The 15,477-nt window shown below is 50.0% G+C and overlaps 1 protein-coding gene across 1 annotated transcript in view; it reads left to right on the top strand.

Moving 5' to 3' along the window:
• Positions 1 to 15,477, top strand: part of LOC130126110 (uncharacterized) — a 96,891-nt gene that overhangs the window by 44,331 nt on the left and 37,083 nt on the right. Inside the window, 4 exon segments of the mRNA XM_056295472.1 lie at positions 8,617 to 8,641; positions 9,016 to 9,118; positions 9,226 to 9,342; positions 10,629 to 10,877. Coding sequence (XP_056151447.1) covers positions 8,617 to 8,641; positions 9,016 to 9,118; positions 9,226 to 9,342; positions 10,629 to 10,877 — 494 coding nt within the window.

Genomic DNA, 15,477 nt, shown 5'->3' with positions numbered 1-15,477 from the left:
ACCACCTGATATGTGGTTTGTCTGGCACAGACGAGACCCGACCACTGGTTAGACTGGTCTGATGTCATTCTGACGTTTCTAGACGTTGATACTGAGGTTAGGAAGATGTGGTCAAATGTCCACAGACATCCAGGACCGACCAAAGAGAACAAGAAGCATCTTCTCTCTGTGTTTCCTCTACGGATGAAGATAGAAGTCTTATGGATCTCAAATGGAGACCAGAGGCCAGCGCAGCGAAACCCAAAGGCAGACGGACACAGAGTCCTGAGAAACCCGAAGGCGATTTTAATGCAGGATAAAACAAACAAACTGCTCAAAATAATAACAGGGAGGTGGATCTGAGGTGGGGGGGCTACATGGTGCGGATAGCGGGTCTGTTTGTGAGATGTGTGCTATACTACGTGTGTGTAATGAAAGCTGGTGTCTAACTTGCAACATCTGTCCTACGTGTAATAATGGAGAGATGTTTGGCGGGGTGTTGAGACGATGTGCGCGCGCCTGGCTACCAAAGTCCAAATCCGTTGAGCGAGGGGTTGTCCGAGGAAGTCCGAGTCCGTGATCCAGGAAGTCAAATCCGAAGGCAGGGGTCCAGGAAGAGACACGCGGAGGGAGGGGTCCAGGGAGAGAGGCGCGGCGTTAGGGGTCCAGAGAGAGAGACGCGGAGAGAGGAGTCCAGGGGGAGAGACGCGGAGGGAGGGGTCCAGGGAGAGAGACGCAGAGGGAGATCGCTGGAGGGGGTCCGGGGAGATGTGATGGTCGCTGGGGACGATGGGCGAGGGAGACGCGGGGAGCGTGGAAGTTGCGGAGGGAAACAAAAACAGCGAGAGGAAAAACAGGAACACGGGAGTTAAACACTGAGGAACAAAACAGCAGCGTGGGAACAGACACAGAAGAGGGTGCCCAGGAGTCACTGGAACAGGCTTGTCAGAGCTTCACCGCAGGGCTCTGTACGTCCAAGTCCAGAGAGGCGGTCCGGGAGGCTTCTGGTAGAGGCTGCCTGACTGCCGCAGGTGCGCCTCATGGATGATGGCCAACACCTGGTGCAGCGCAGTGCTCGTCCCCTCAGAGCGCGAACCGAGCTCCCGGATGTTCCCGGCGCGTCTGAGCTGGAGGAGTGGTGGGAATGTGCCGGGGAGGCAGCTCGGGGCGGTGAAACCACAACAAGAAGGTCTGTTTGACTTGATGTGGACCTGTCACGTATCAGGAAAGAACCCAAAAGCAGACGGGACAACCAGGTAAGGGAAGAATCAAGTCTTTATTGAAGTGACCGATCTCAGGGGTAGAGCAGGAGTTGGCTCAGTGGCAGGTAGACAAACAGGCAGAAGTCCATGAAAGGCGACGTTCCAGCGCAGACTGGTCCACAGTGGAGGCCTTTTAAGGGTGAGGGCGATTGCTTGATGGCCAGCTGGCGTGCCGGGGTGAAGGAGGGGTCAGCAGGTGTCAGCTGGTGTAGCAGGTGTCAGCTGGTGTAGCAGGAGTAAGCTGGTGTAGCAGGTGTCAAGGGCGATCACTTTGATGTCAAGGGCGAGAGGCTGTGACAGTACCCCCCCTCCGAGGGGCGCCACCAGGCGACCTACCAGGCCCGTCAGGGTGCGTCCTGTGGATGTCCCGGATGAGGTTCGCGTCCAGGACAAGGTGACGAGGGACCCAACACCTCTCCTCCGGGCCATATCCCTTCCAGTCCACGAGATACTGCAGGCCGCGACCGCAGCGATGAGAGTCCAGGAGACGACGAACGGTGTAAGCCGGATGATCGTTGATCATACGAGGAGGTGGGGGGCGGGGGGGCCGGAGGAACTAGAGGGCTGGTAGAGATAGGTTTGAGGCAGGACACATGGAAGGAAGGGTGAACCCGGAGAGTGCGGGGCAGCTTCAGACGGACCACAGAGGGGTTAATGACTTTGACAATGGGAAAGGGACCAATATACCTGGGGGACAGTTTTTTAGTGTCTGATTTCAAGGGTAAGTCCTTGGTAGAGAGCCATACCTGGTCACCGGGGGAGTAGTCCGGAGCAGGGGTGCGATGACGATCCGCCAAGCGCTGGTAACGGCCGGAGGCCCTGAGCAGTGCAGCACGGACTCGCCGCCAGGTCCGACGGCACTGACGGACATGGGCCTGGACAGACGGAACCGGAATGTCTACCTCTTGAGAAGGAAAAAGGAGAGGCTGATAGCCGTAAAGGCATTGAAAAGGGGACAACTCAGTAGCAGACGATGGCAGAGTGTTATGGGCATATTCTACCCAGGGAAGTTGTGAGGACCAAGAGGATGGGTTGGCAGACACCAGACAGCGGATAACAGTCTCCAATTCCTGGTTGGCCCTCTCGGCCTGGCCGTTGGTCTGAAGATGGAACCCCGATGACAGGCTGACGGTGGCACCGATGGCAGAGCAGAAAGCCTTCCAGACAGCAGAAGTGAACTGGGGGCCACGGTCAGACACTATATCACGGGGAAGACCGTGGACCCGGAAAACCTCCCTGACCAGCAGATCCGCAGTCTCTCGGGCCGAAGGCAGTTTAGACAAGGGCAAAAAGTGAACAAATTTACTGAAGCGATCAACAACAGTCAGTGCAACGGTGTTACCGTCGGAGGCGGGCAGACCAGAGACGAAATCCAAGGACAGATGCGACCAGGGACGGTGTGGAACAGGCAGGGGGCGCAGCAGACCGGCACTGGCCCGAGTGGAGGGCTTATTCTGGGCACAAACAGGACAGGCAGAAACAAAAGACCCAGTATCCTCCGTCATGGAAGGCCACCAGAACCGCCTACGGAGGAAGGCTAGGGTACGGGTTAATCCAGGATGGCAGGTGAGTTTGGAAGAGTGAGCCCACTGCAACACACTAGATTTAACAGCATCTGGAACAAACAAGCGCCCAGGGAGACCGTTACCTGGGTCAGGCTGAGTCTGTTGTGCTGCCATGACCTCCCTTTCAATGTTCCAGGTGACAGCCGCAGCCGCAACCACGCAGGTAGAGGGAACGATGGTGTCAGGTTGGAGCTTGGGCTCAGACTCCTCCCCATGCACACGAGACAGAGCATCGGGCTTGGCATTCCTGGAGCCAGGTCTGTACGTCAAAGAAAAGTTAAAACGACCAAAAAAGAGCGCCCACCTGGCTTGGCGCGCGGTGAGTCGCTTTGCTGACTGGATGTATTCCAGGTTCTTATGGTCAGTCCACACTATAAAAGGAAGCTCAGACCCCTCCAGAAAATGTCGCCATTCCCCCAGTGCCAATTTCACCGCCAGGAGCTCACGATTCCCCACATCATAGTTTCTTTCAGCTGGGGAAGACGGCGAGACAGGAAGGCACAGGGGTGTGTCTTGCCATCCTCACTAAAGCGCTGAGAAAGGACCGCCCCCACCCCAATCTCAGAGGCGTCCACTTCTACAACGAACTGCTTGGTTGGGTCTGGCTGGATGAGGATAGGAGCTGTGGTGAAGCGGTGCTTGACGGCTTGGAAAGCTGCCTCTGCTACAGGGGTCCACAGGAACGATCTGGAGGTGGAGGTAAGAGCGGTTAGTGGGGCCGCAACGCGGCTGTAATTGCTAATGAACCGTCTGTAGAAGTTGGCAAACCCGAGGAACCTCTGAAGCTGTTTACGGCTGGTCGGGCTTGGCCACTCAAGAACCGCTCTGACCTTGGCGGGGTCCATTCTCACCTGCCCATCGGCCACGATGTAGCCCAGGAAGCTGACTGAAGGGGCATGGAATTCGCACTTCTCTGCTTTTACGGAAAGGCGGTTCTCCAGAAGCCGTTGAAGGACTTGGCGGACGTGCATGACATGCTCTGACAGGTCTCTGGAAAAAATCAGGATATCATCCAGGTAAACAAAAACGAAACGATCGATCATGTCACGTAGGACGTAATTGACCAGACTCTGGAAGACAGCTGGGGCATTAGTGAGACCAAACGGCATCACCAGATATTCAAAATGCCCCAGGGGGGTGTTGAAGGCAGTCTTCCATTCATCTCCATCTTGAACCCAGACCAGGTGGTAAACATTGCGGAGGTCTAGTTTAGTGAACACTGTGGCTCCCTGGAGAGAATCAAAAGCAGAAGTCATGAGGGGCAGAGGGTACTTATTCTTGACTGTGATGTTATTGAGGCCTCTATAGTCAATACACGGCCGGAGGGTCTTGTCCTTCTTGGCCACAAAAAAGAACCCCGCACCAAGGGGTGACGAAGAAGGGCGAATAAGACCAGCAGCCAAGGAGTCCTTGATGTACCTCTCCATGGACTCCCGCTCAGGCTTGGAGAGGCTATATAGACGGCTGCTGGGGAGGGGAGTGCCCAGCAGCAGGTCAGTAGCGCAATCATAGGGGTGATGAGGAGGCAGGGAGAGAGCTTGCTGCTTGTTGAACACGGCTTGGAGGTCATGGTACTCTGGAAGCACCAGTGACAGGTCAGAGGTCTCAGAGCTTGACACCTGACAGGGGACAGACTGAGGCAGAGCAGACTGGAGGCATATGGCATGACAGACGGGACTCCAACTTGAAATTCTGGCCGATGACCAATCAATATGGGGGCTATGCTTAACCAGCCAGAGATGACCAAGTATAATGGGAACAAAGGGAGAATCGATAACAAAAAATCTTAACTCCTCTTGATGGTTCCCCGACAACAGGAGGCGCACAGGCTCGGTCTTAGAGGTTACGTCTCGGTCTTAGGAGACGTCCATCCAGGGCATTAGCTTCAAGAGGCTGGTCCAGACTCACAGTGGCAAGACCTAACTGCTTCACAACACTTGCATCCAAAAAGCTTTCATCAGCTCCAGAGTCAATTAAAGCCAAAAGTTTAGTGGACTGACCTTTAAAACTGATGGTAGCTTGCAACTGGGTACGTGGACGAGGAGACAGAGGGCAGACAGTTAGGCTCACGAGGATCCTCCCCCTCCCTCGTGAGCCTGCTAGTTTGACGGAACGGTGAGGGCAGGAGGCGAGAAAGTGACCAGGCTGACCACAGTACAAGCAGCTGTTCTCGGTGAGGCGGCGTTGACGCTCCTCCGGGTTGAGCCGGAAGCGCCCGAGTTGCATCGGCTCCGAAGCTGGGGAAGAGTCACGCCTCGGACTTTCTCGGAGGACGTCAGCCTCAGTCGAGCGAGCTCGGCCCCCAGAGTTTGAAGGTGTGGCCCATGGAAAGTTGTTGTGACCAGGAAAGCGGCGCGTCCTCTCTCTCCTCCGCTCCCGGAGACGGTTGTCCACACGAATGGCCAGGGTAACCAATTCCTCCAACCCTCCAGGCTCGGGGTAGGAAACCAATTCGTCCTTTATGGATTCGCTTAGACCGTTGGAAAAGCCGGCCTGGAGGGACTCGTTGTTCCATCCGCTCTCCGCTGATAGCGTACGGAACTCAACTGAGTAGTCAGCGACGCTGCGGGAACCCTGGCGGAGAGAGATCAGTCTTTTTGACGCATCCTTTCCCCGCACGGGATGATCAAAAACCTGGCGAAAGGCAGTGGTGAACTCAGCGTAGGATGAGGAAGTGGAGGCCCGCATCTCCCACACCGCTGTAGCCCAATCCAGAGCGCTTCCCCGGAGAAGACCCATGATGTAAGCGACTTTGGCTCCATCCGTGGAATATGACTGGGGCTGCTGGTTAAACACAATCTCACACTGCATCAAAAAAGGGCGACAAAGTCCAAAATCTCCATCATACTTATCGGGCGGGGCAACCCATGGTTCCTTTGCCGAAGTTGATGGCATTGAGGGTGGCGGAGCTGGAGGGGCGGATCCTGGGCTAGCGGAGGCACTAAGTTGGGTCTGGATTCCGGAGATCTTTGAGCCGAGCTCACGGAGGGCGTCAGCCATCCCCTGTAGCACCTGGCTGTGCTGGCCGAGGACCGATTCCTGGTTGGCTACAGCCTGGCAGACCGTGGCCAGGTCTGTAGTGGAATGGTCTGCTGGGTCCATAGTGGCTGGAACGTACTGTCACGTATCAGGAAAGAACCCGAAAGCAGACGGGACAACCAGGTAAGGGAAGAATCAAGTCTTTATTGAAGTGACCGATCTCAGGGGTAGAGCAGGAGTTGGCTCAGTGGCAGGTAGACAGGCAGGCAGAAGTCCATGAAAGGCGACGTTCCAGCGCAGACTGGTCCACAGTGGAGGCCTTTTAAGGGTGAGGGCTATTGCTTGATGGCCAGCTGGCGTGCCGGGGTGAAGGAGGGGTCAGCAGGTGTCAGCTGGTGTAGCAGGTGTCAGCTGGTGTAGCAGGTGTCAGGGGCGATCGCTTTGATGTCAAGGGCGAGAGGCTGTGACAGGACCTGATTTCACCAGGTGTGTCGCAGGTGTCTGCCTGGGAAGCTAGCTTTGGATCGGCTGAGGAAGCCTGGTCTGCTTCGTACGATGGATCCAGGGACCACGGCCCCTGCCTGGAGCTGCGCCCGGGGAGGAAACACCGAGAGCGGTCGGACAGGACGCGGAAGCGGGGCATGCTAAGCTAACTGCTAGCCCATGTGTAACCCTGTTGAAATGTATTCATTATTATAAGATATCATTTTGAATAAATAATTTCATAGTTTAATGAATAGAATTTACGGTTAAATTGTTAAGATTCATTGACCAACAAGGAAGGTATGATTTTGCTCACTGAGAGAAATGCATGTTGGGTAATGTTCATGTTTTACTGAATACAGCATCTAAAAATGTTAAATATTTGTTGTGTAATAATATATGTGAAAATGCTTTAAAAATGCCCATAAGAATAGGAAGAAAGAGGTACACAAATGTTTTGTGAAGTTAGTTTTTTTTTCAAACTCTGGTGAATGAGCCAATCACATTGGAGGTCAAAGGGCGAGGGAGGGGGTCGAGAGTGAGCGACGAAGGAGTAAGAGGGAAGTAGCGTGTTGTCTGCTGAAAAGAAAAACACGAAATGTTGTGTTAAGGTGTGCACCATTTTTAGTGAAAGTGTTCAACCAGGACTCTTATACTAAACTTTAATGGTGATATTTCTGTCCGTTTTGAGTGAACTACTCAGCACAAGAAGACAGAAAGAAGTTTAAGTTAGCTGCTGACTTAGTGGCTAGTGCTTTTGCATGGACTTTGCTAACAAGCTAGCGACCAGCGACCTCGACTAGCAAAGCCTGTGTGGAACTGCGACACGGACGACGAACAAAGACCCCGACGGAGCCGGATAGCGTTGCCGAGTGGTGGACTTTGCCGAGATCGTCACCATCGTGAATCTTCTTGTCATATCTGCTCCTGCTGCCGCCGCCTTGGACCTTGTGTATTGGAGGCTACATTCCATTGAGGAAAGGTACCGTTCTTTTGTTTTGGCCTGCGTGGGGAAGCAGCCATTTTGTTTTTGCCTGCGTGGGGAAGCAGCCATTTTGTTTTTGCCTGCGAGGTGAAGCAGCCATTTTGTTTTTGCCTGCGTGGGGAAGCAGCCATTTTGTTTTTGCCTGCGTGGGGAAGCAGCCATTTTGTTTTTGCCTGCGAGGTGAAGCAGCCATTTTGTTTTTGCCTGCGAGGTGAAGCAGCCATTTGGTTTAAGGCTACAACGTTCACAAGCTACACTCAGGCCTGCATCATTTGAACTGGGTATTTGAAAGTAGGCTAGGTTATTGCCGGCTATTTTCTTTTTCTTGGGCCCTTATGTTTCAATGTGTATGTATATGCATTTGACCGGGAGATTTCAAAAGATATTTGAAAACGAAGCATTTACATACTGAACAATATTTTCTAAGTAAATATTTTAAACTTCTCATAACACAGTGGTGTTGAATGATTACTTTTGATATTTTAAGGTAATTAAGAAAAAGAGTATTGCATATAGCCTACTAAGTAGTGATTACACACACACACAAGTTAAACACTGATATGTTTATTAGTGACACCCCACTTATTTGATGAGAGGTTTTAAAGAACACAGGATAGCCACCTCTCACTATAGCCAAACCCGCTAGAGAGGCGCTACACGTGCATACCACAGTCATCCTGGCTGCAATTCGTTCTGTGGACAGAGGAATCTTGTGGACTGCGTTGCACTGAGTGGACTGTGTTGTTAACTGCTTGTTGTTTTTTTGCTTTGTTCTCTGTTTTGTGTGTTTTTGGTGGTGGTGTTTTTGGGAAATTCTGGATGTGTGTTTCTTGTGTTGCACTTCTGTGGGCTGGGAGAAAATGAATTGTCATTTCTTTGTGTATGCAAGTACATGTAAGAAATGACAATAAATTGTTCCTGATTCCTGAGAGGATGCAGATTTCATTGTGCGATGCTTAAATGCTTTGTTATGCTGGCTACCAGTAACAACTCACAGACGGTCATGCGTTTGTGTTCATTGTGTTTATTTCAGAAACTATAGAGATATGCTCCGTTATGCTGTACCGTTTGTACTGCTGGAACTATTACCACTCTGCAAGTAAAGGACTTAACTCAAACTGATGATTCTGTGCTCTCTGACCGGAGCCCTCTAGTGGTCAATCATCCAACCAACCAGTTTCAGGGGTCCAATACCCAACATTATGTGCTGCTTTCAGATGTGAATATTCATTGGAATTCATTGTATGAGGATTTCCAGCATTTCTGTCTGACTTTGGTGTTGAGATGAACATTTCATGAGAATGTTTTGTGTTTTCCTTTCAGTGGTATCCAGACAGAACCAACAGCTGCCAACAGGTTATAGTGTGTTGTCTCTCCTCGTTCTGCTGGTGAGTTAAGCAGGAAGTCTCACAACTGCTCTGACAGCTTGGATAAGTTTGACTGAAGTACATTTTATCTACTGTTCATCTACTGAGTGTAGAAAACACTACCACCTTCCAACACTGAGATCCACCCCCTTTAACACAACCATCTGTTAAACAGTCCAGGTCTCGATGGACCACAAGGCTTCAAATCCTTCTTTCTGGATGTTTCTGGTCAGTCTGTTAGATGCAGACAGCAGGGGGTTCTAGTATTTTATACAATGTGTGTATGTGACATGTTACTAATGATGACAAGCCTACAAATAACTGATCCTCTGATGAAAAGCTTATGGAAATAATGTGTCCAGCTAACACAGCATGTTGTGTGTGTTTGTGTGAAGGTCTACACTCTGCTATGAATGTGTCTGAGGAGAGAGAGGAGGGAGGTTCTACCTCCAAATCCACTCTGTCTGGGGAACATGACAGCCAGACCAAAGCTAAGAGGTAAGATGAGGATCTCTAACTGGTCTATGACTGGTCTCCATCTCAGAGCTCAGCAGTGATGTCATCATGACATCATCAGTCAAAGGTCTGTTTGTGTTGTGTTGAAGTCCAGTCCATCAGAAGAGAGCAGACTCCCCTGTACCCAGCTGTGTGTCCATGAAGAGTGGCTGGTCTATGGATCCACCTGTTACATTCAGAGATGGACACCCCTCTACTGAACAGAGGTGAGGTCTGTGGTCACATCTGTAGTGACCATCAGTGAAAACCAAAGTTCTTGTTCCTTTCCTGCATTGGAGGGGTAGTACTGTTCTCTTCACGTATCCAATAAAAATGCCCAACTGAGATGTTCTCTTTGGGTTTGTGTCCCATTCATCACAGTGTGATGATTATTGACAATATTTATTGTGCTGATGTGGTAAATTGGTGAAGGCAAGGTGATCCAAAATATTTCAAATGACTTTTGTCTTTGTTCCAATATTAAATTGTCTTCTTTATGGTAAGAACTGGGTTTTCCTGATACCTATGAGCATTTACAATACTACTTCCTTTAACCTGTTTCCTTAAAACAGCTGCCTATCACCTCAGCCATCACACTGCCAAAATAAATATTTTCCTATTTACATTCTTTTATTCACACATGATGTGAAGGGCTCCTATAACAGACACAAAATAGAAATATGGTAGAGTCAGTTTTTTCCAAGTCGACTAGTCGGGAGGTTGTCTGAGTGAATAGTCGACTAGTTGGTCTCAAGGAAGCTCTATTAATTAGGCTCTACTTTTCCTGGACCCACTTACTTCAATGAAGACCTATGATTGTTATTCAGGCCTTCACACATTCACAATGAAGAGATGCTGCATGTATACACATTGTTCTATCAGTCATGTGTTTTATTTGCACCATAACTTCATGTGGACCATAATGTGTCCCTACAAGTAACACGCTGCTTACTAACAACCAGCGATTCCCTCTCAGAAAAGTCATTTGCCAAACTGACGTAGCACTAATCTACATCTATCTGGCTCATCTATTTAATCACTTTAAGAGATTAAGAAAATCTAATCAGCTCCATCGGGAACATCATTATAAAAGATCTACAATCTACTGATTTACTTTATCTTACTCACTTTTTTGATTTTATTTATGTTGTTATTTTATTAGTATTATCATGTTTTTATCAATTTTACTTGTCTTTGTTTAGTTTTGTCCTTTTGAACTATGTAATCTGGTTTATTTGTCTAGCTTTTATTCAAGTGTATATATGTTCCTTATTGTCAGGTTGTGTCAGATTGTTGTGTGTTGTTATGGGCTTGTCAGTCATGTGTGAAGCACTTTGAACTGCACTAACCTGTATGAAAGATGGGATTCAAATAAAGTTTGATGGACTGACACAAGATAAAAACCTCACATCTAAACATACAAAAGCTGACACAGTAGTCGACTGTTCTGACCCATACCTACTTAATACATCTTCAGAACAAGACTTATTAAATAGTCTTCCTCTGTTTCTAGCAGGACCCATCAGGAGAGACCAGACTCTAGTCTGCAGCCCTCCCCGGCTCTGAAGAGGGGGCGGAGCAGCGACCGGGACGACTCGGGAGAGGGGGGGCCAAGTACAATTCGGAGAAAAAAGGGGGGAAATGAAAAAAGAGAAAAAGAGAGAGCAGACCCCCCTGTACCCAGCTGTGTGTCCATGAAGAGTGGCTGGTCTATGGATCCACCTCTTACATTCAGAGATGGACGCCCCTCTACTGAACAGAGGTGAGGTCTATGGTCACATCTATAGTGACCATCAGTTAAAACCAAAGTTCTTGTTCCTCTCTTGCATTGGAGGGGCAGTACTGTTCTCTTCACGTGTCCAATAACAATGTCCAACAGAGATGTTCTCTTTGGGTGTGTGTCCCATTCATCACAGCGTGATGATTATTGACAATATTTACTGTGCTGATGTGGTGAATTGGTGAAGGCAAGGTGATCCAAAATATTTCAAATGACTTTTGTCTTTGTTCCAATATTAAATTGTCTTCTTTCAAAATCCTTTATTGTTGCCTCTGTAAGTACAAGAGAGTAAAATTCTGATGTTTCGGCTCCTCAACACTGCAGCAACAACACCAATAACATAACAACAAAACAACACAGAAAGCAGTAATAATAATAATAAGTAGTGTGTGGGGTGTGTAAGGTGCTGTGTGTGTGTTGGCTCTACCTTGATAAATGTGCCTATATGTGTGTAGTTTGCATATTGTGTATTTTTGTATGCAAAATTGTGTGTGTGTGTGTGTGTGTGTGTGTGTGTGTGTGTGTGTGTGTGTGTGTGTGTGTGTGTGTGTGTGTGTGTGTGTGTGTGTGTGTGTGCCAGCGGCACAGGGCGTGTGTGATGCGTCAGTGCAGTAATACTGGGGTAGTAGTGCTTGTAGTTAGTGCATGCTACATGCTGCTTCTGCTTGCTACTCTCTGCTCTCAGCTACTGCCGCCGGCTAGCCCTCTTTGCGGGGGTGAAAAGAGGAGCCGAGTGCGTAAGTCTCCCCTGCCAGTACATAGCCTCTCTACCGCCAAGACTCCTGCAGTGCGTCCTCGTGGCCACACACGGTAACTGGGTACCTTGTGGTCCTTGGCTAAACTGTAGGGGATCTCGGAGCTACAGTGGTCCCCAGAGGTCTAATGCGCAGGCCCATGTGAAGTGGATACACCCTGGCATTGACCAACCACTGTCCCACTGCCTTGTGGGTAAGTGTAGGACGACAAAGGCTAGGGGAGCACACCCTGAGAGAAAAGCAATGTGCATGGCGGCGCACGATAGGCAGTCCTCTGACAGACTGGAGCTCCGGCAGCCTCCTGCAGCTGTGGAAGAGTGCTGGTCGTCTTGGGCCCCCCTTGCCACCAGATCCCACCCTCTCACAGTGAAGAAGTGCCGCTGGGACATGCGCACCCCCAGCGGCACTGTAAATAATCTCTTTGCGCAGGTATCCACCTCTGCCTCGGTGAGACCAGCAACCGGAATATGGATCAAAGTCTGGCGGCGATGAGGTGTCTGGTGACGGGAGCAGGTATGAATGCACTGGAAGCTCCTAATCAGACCCCTGCACGCCAGCGGCACAGGGCTATTCATGGTCGCCAGCAGCTGGGCTTGAGTGGCAGCTGCTCTCGGCAGACCCCTGTGTGTCTGAGCAGCCCTATTTAGGAGCCACACTGCTCACCCCAACTGGGGAGGGGCCTAGAAAGGTGGCCTAAACATTGCCCACTCAAAACATTCTGGATAGGCTACCGCACCTATCGGGACATTCCACTCTGCGGTCGAAATAAAAAAAAGAAAATAATTCCCTTTAAACTGGCAACATGGAACATAAGAACTCTGCTGGACGTTAATGCCGAAAGACCTCAGCGAAGGACTGCACTAATTGCAGCGGAACTCAATCGCTACAATATTGACATTGCTGCACTCAGTGAAACCAGGTTCCTGGATGAAGGCTCCCTGAAGGAGGACACCTACACCTTCTTCTGGAAGGGATACCCTGCAGGAGGACAACATCAGCATGGTGTGGGATTTGCAATAAAAAACAGCCTCCTACCAAGACTCACTGAAACACCGATTGGCATAAGTGAAAGACTCATGTCGCTCAGGATCCCTCTGGCCAAGAAACGTTATGCCACCCTCCTAGGTGCCTATGCACCAACACTGCCATCAGAGGATGACGTAAAGGACCGCTTCTATCAGTCACTAGATGAGGCTCTCCGTCATATACCCAAGGAGGACAAGATCTTTTTGCTGGGCGATTTCAATGCCAGAGTGGGGAAAGACAACAAGGTGTGGAGTGGTGTCATTGGTGGGCATGGCATTGGGAAAGTCAATGCAAATGGACTGCGCCTCCTAAGCCTCTGTGCTGAGCATGGCTTGACCATCACAAACACCCTCTTCCAATTAAAAGACAAGCACAAAACATCCTGGATGCACCCACGCTCCAAACATTGGCACCTATTGGACCACATCATTGTGAGACGTGCTGATACAAAAGACGTCTTACTCACTCGTGCAATGAGAGGTGCTGAGTGCTGGACAGATCACCGGCTCATCATGACCAGGCTCCAGGTGGAGGTACGCCCTGCTGTTCGTCTCCAAAGGTCAGGAAAGAAGAGGCTTGACTGTACCCGGCTAGAAAAGGCTGAGGTCCAGAACAATCTCCGCCTCTCTCTGGCTGAAAACCTGGAAGACATTGAGCTTCTCTTGAGCACGGATGATTCCATTGACAGGAAATGGTCTTCCGTGAGCTCCAGACTCTACAAGGCAGCATCCCAATCCATCGGTTACAAGAGCAGAAAACACCAGGACTGGTTCAATGACAACACAGGCACAATAACTTCCATACTCAAAGGCATGCATAAAGCACACAGTGCTGTCCTCAACAATCCCACATCAGCTACACTCCGGCAACAATGGCAAGCATCCAGGAGAGAGGTGCAGTCAAAATTGCGTGCCCTGCAGAATGAGTGGTGGATATCGAAGGCAAATGAAATACAATCCCATGCCGATAGAAATGATATGCACAACTTTTATGATGCAGTGAAAACCATCTACGGCCCAAGAAACTGCTCTGTCTCCCCCCTGAAGTCTGATGATGGTACCACCCTCATAAAAGACCAGAAATTCATCACAAAAAGATGGGCAGAACATTTTGAGACTCTTTTGAACCAGCCCTCCCCAACAGATCCCTCGATCTTGGATGAACTACCTGTCCGCCCCACCATCCAAGACCTTGACCTTCCACCAACCTTTGAAGAGGTTCATTGTGCAGTTAGGTCGCTGAAAAATAACAAGACCGCTGGCCCTGACAGTATCCCTGCAGAGATTTTTAAACAGGGAGGCTACCTCTGCACCCGTGCACTTTTCCTGTTCATCTCACACGTATGGAAGAACGAAACTGTCCCTCAGCAGTGGAGGGATGCTAACATCATCTCCATATATAAAGGCAAAGGAGACAAGTCCCTCTGTGGCAACAGCCGTGGCATTTCACTACTGGCTGTTGCTGGAAAAGTCCTGGCCAAACTCATGTTACACAGGCTGGTAAAACACATCTCAGAGGAGCTGTTGCCTGAGTCACAGTGTGGGTTTAGGAGGAATAGGAGTACTGTGGACATGGTGTTCACAGCACGGCAACTCCAAGAGAAGTGCAGGGAGCAACATCAGAACCTCTTCATAGCCTTCATCGACCTGTCAAAGGCTTTCGACACAGTCAACAGGGACATCCTATGGAACATCCTCCTGAAGTTTGGCTGTCCACGAAAGTTTGTCAACATCCTTCAAAGATTTCACGTGGGGATGATGGCACGTGTGACCATTGGAGGCCAGGAATCTGAGCCCTTCAGGGTGTGCACAGGGGTACATCAGGGGTGCATCCTTGCTCCAGTTCTTTTTAACATCTTCCTCCTGTGTGTGACATTGCTGCTCCACAAGGAAATCAGGAAGGACAGTGGGGTTACTGTGGACTTCAGACTAGATGGAAACCTATTTAACATCCGTAGCCTCCAAGCGGTCACAAAAATTACATCTGAGCACATCATCGAGTTACAGTACGCAGATGACTGTGCAGTTGTGACCCACACATCCGAGGCACTACAAGCTACCCTTGCAGCTGCTACAAGGGCGTATGGTAGGCTGGGGCTCTCTATAAATGTGACAAGGACTGAAGTAGTATGCCAGTGGGCATCTACTCCTCCATCTCATTCACCAACCTTCATCATCTCCGACAAACCACTTGCAACAGTGGAATCCTTCAAATACCTGGGCAGCTTTCTCTCTGACGACTGCAGCATCGACAGGGAGATGCAAAGCTGGATTAAACAAGCGTCATCCTCTTTTGGCAGACTTAGGAGAAGGGTCTTTCAAAACAAAGACCTCAACCTCCACACCAAAATATCTGTCTTCTTGGCAGTTGTCATCACGACTCTCCTCTACAGCTGTGAGGCGTGGACCCTGTACAGCCACCACCTCAGGATGCTTGAGGCCTTCCACATCAGATGCCTACAATGCATCCTGAGGATGACCTGGCGTGACCGAGTGCCCCATACTGAAATACTCCGCAAGACCAACTGCATCAGCATGGAGGCTACCGTCACCCAGCACCAACTTCGATGGCTCGGTCACATCATCAGGATGCCAAAGGAGCGCTTACTGCGTAAAGTGCTGTATGGCCAGCTACATCTTGGCCGCCGCTTGGCAGGGGGCCAGAAAAACGGTACAAAGACCAGCTGAAGACCATCATAAAGAAGTGCGGCCTGAACCCGAGCCAGCTGGAAGACACTGCCGCCCAACGCTCCATCTGGCGGCAGCTCTGTCAACAAGGGGTGCAAAACCTTGAGAAGGACC

Source organism: Lampris incognitus, chromosome 16, assembly GCF_029633865.1.
Source record: "Lampris incognitus isolate fLamInc1 chromosome 16, fLamInc1.hap2, whole genome shotgun sequence".
Classification (NCBI taxonomy): Eukaryota; Metazoa; Chordata; class Actinopteri; order Lampriformes; family Lampridae; genus Lampris; species Lampris incognitus.
Note: the sequence above shows the minus strand (reverse complement) of the source record. Positions and strands in the feature narration are given on the sequence as shown.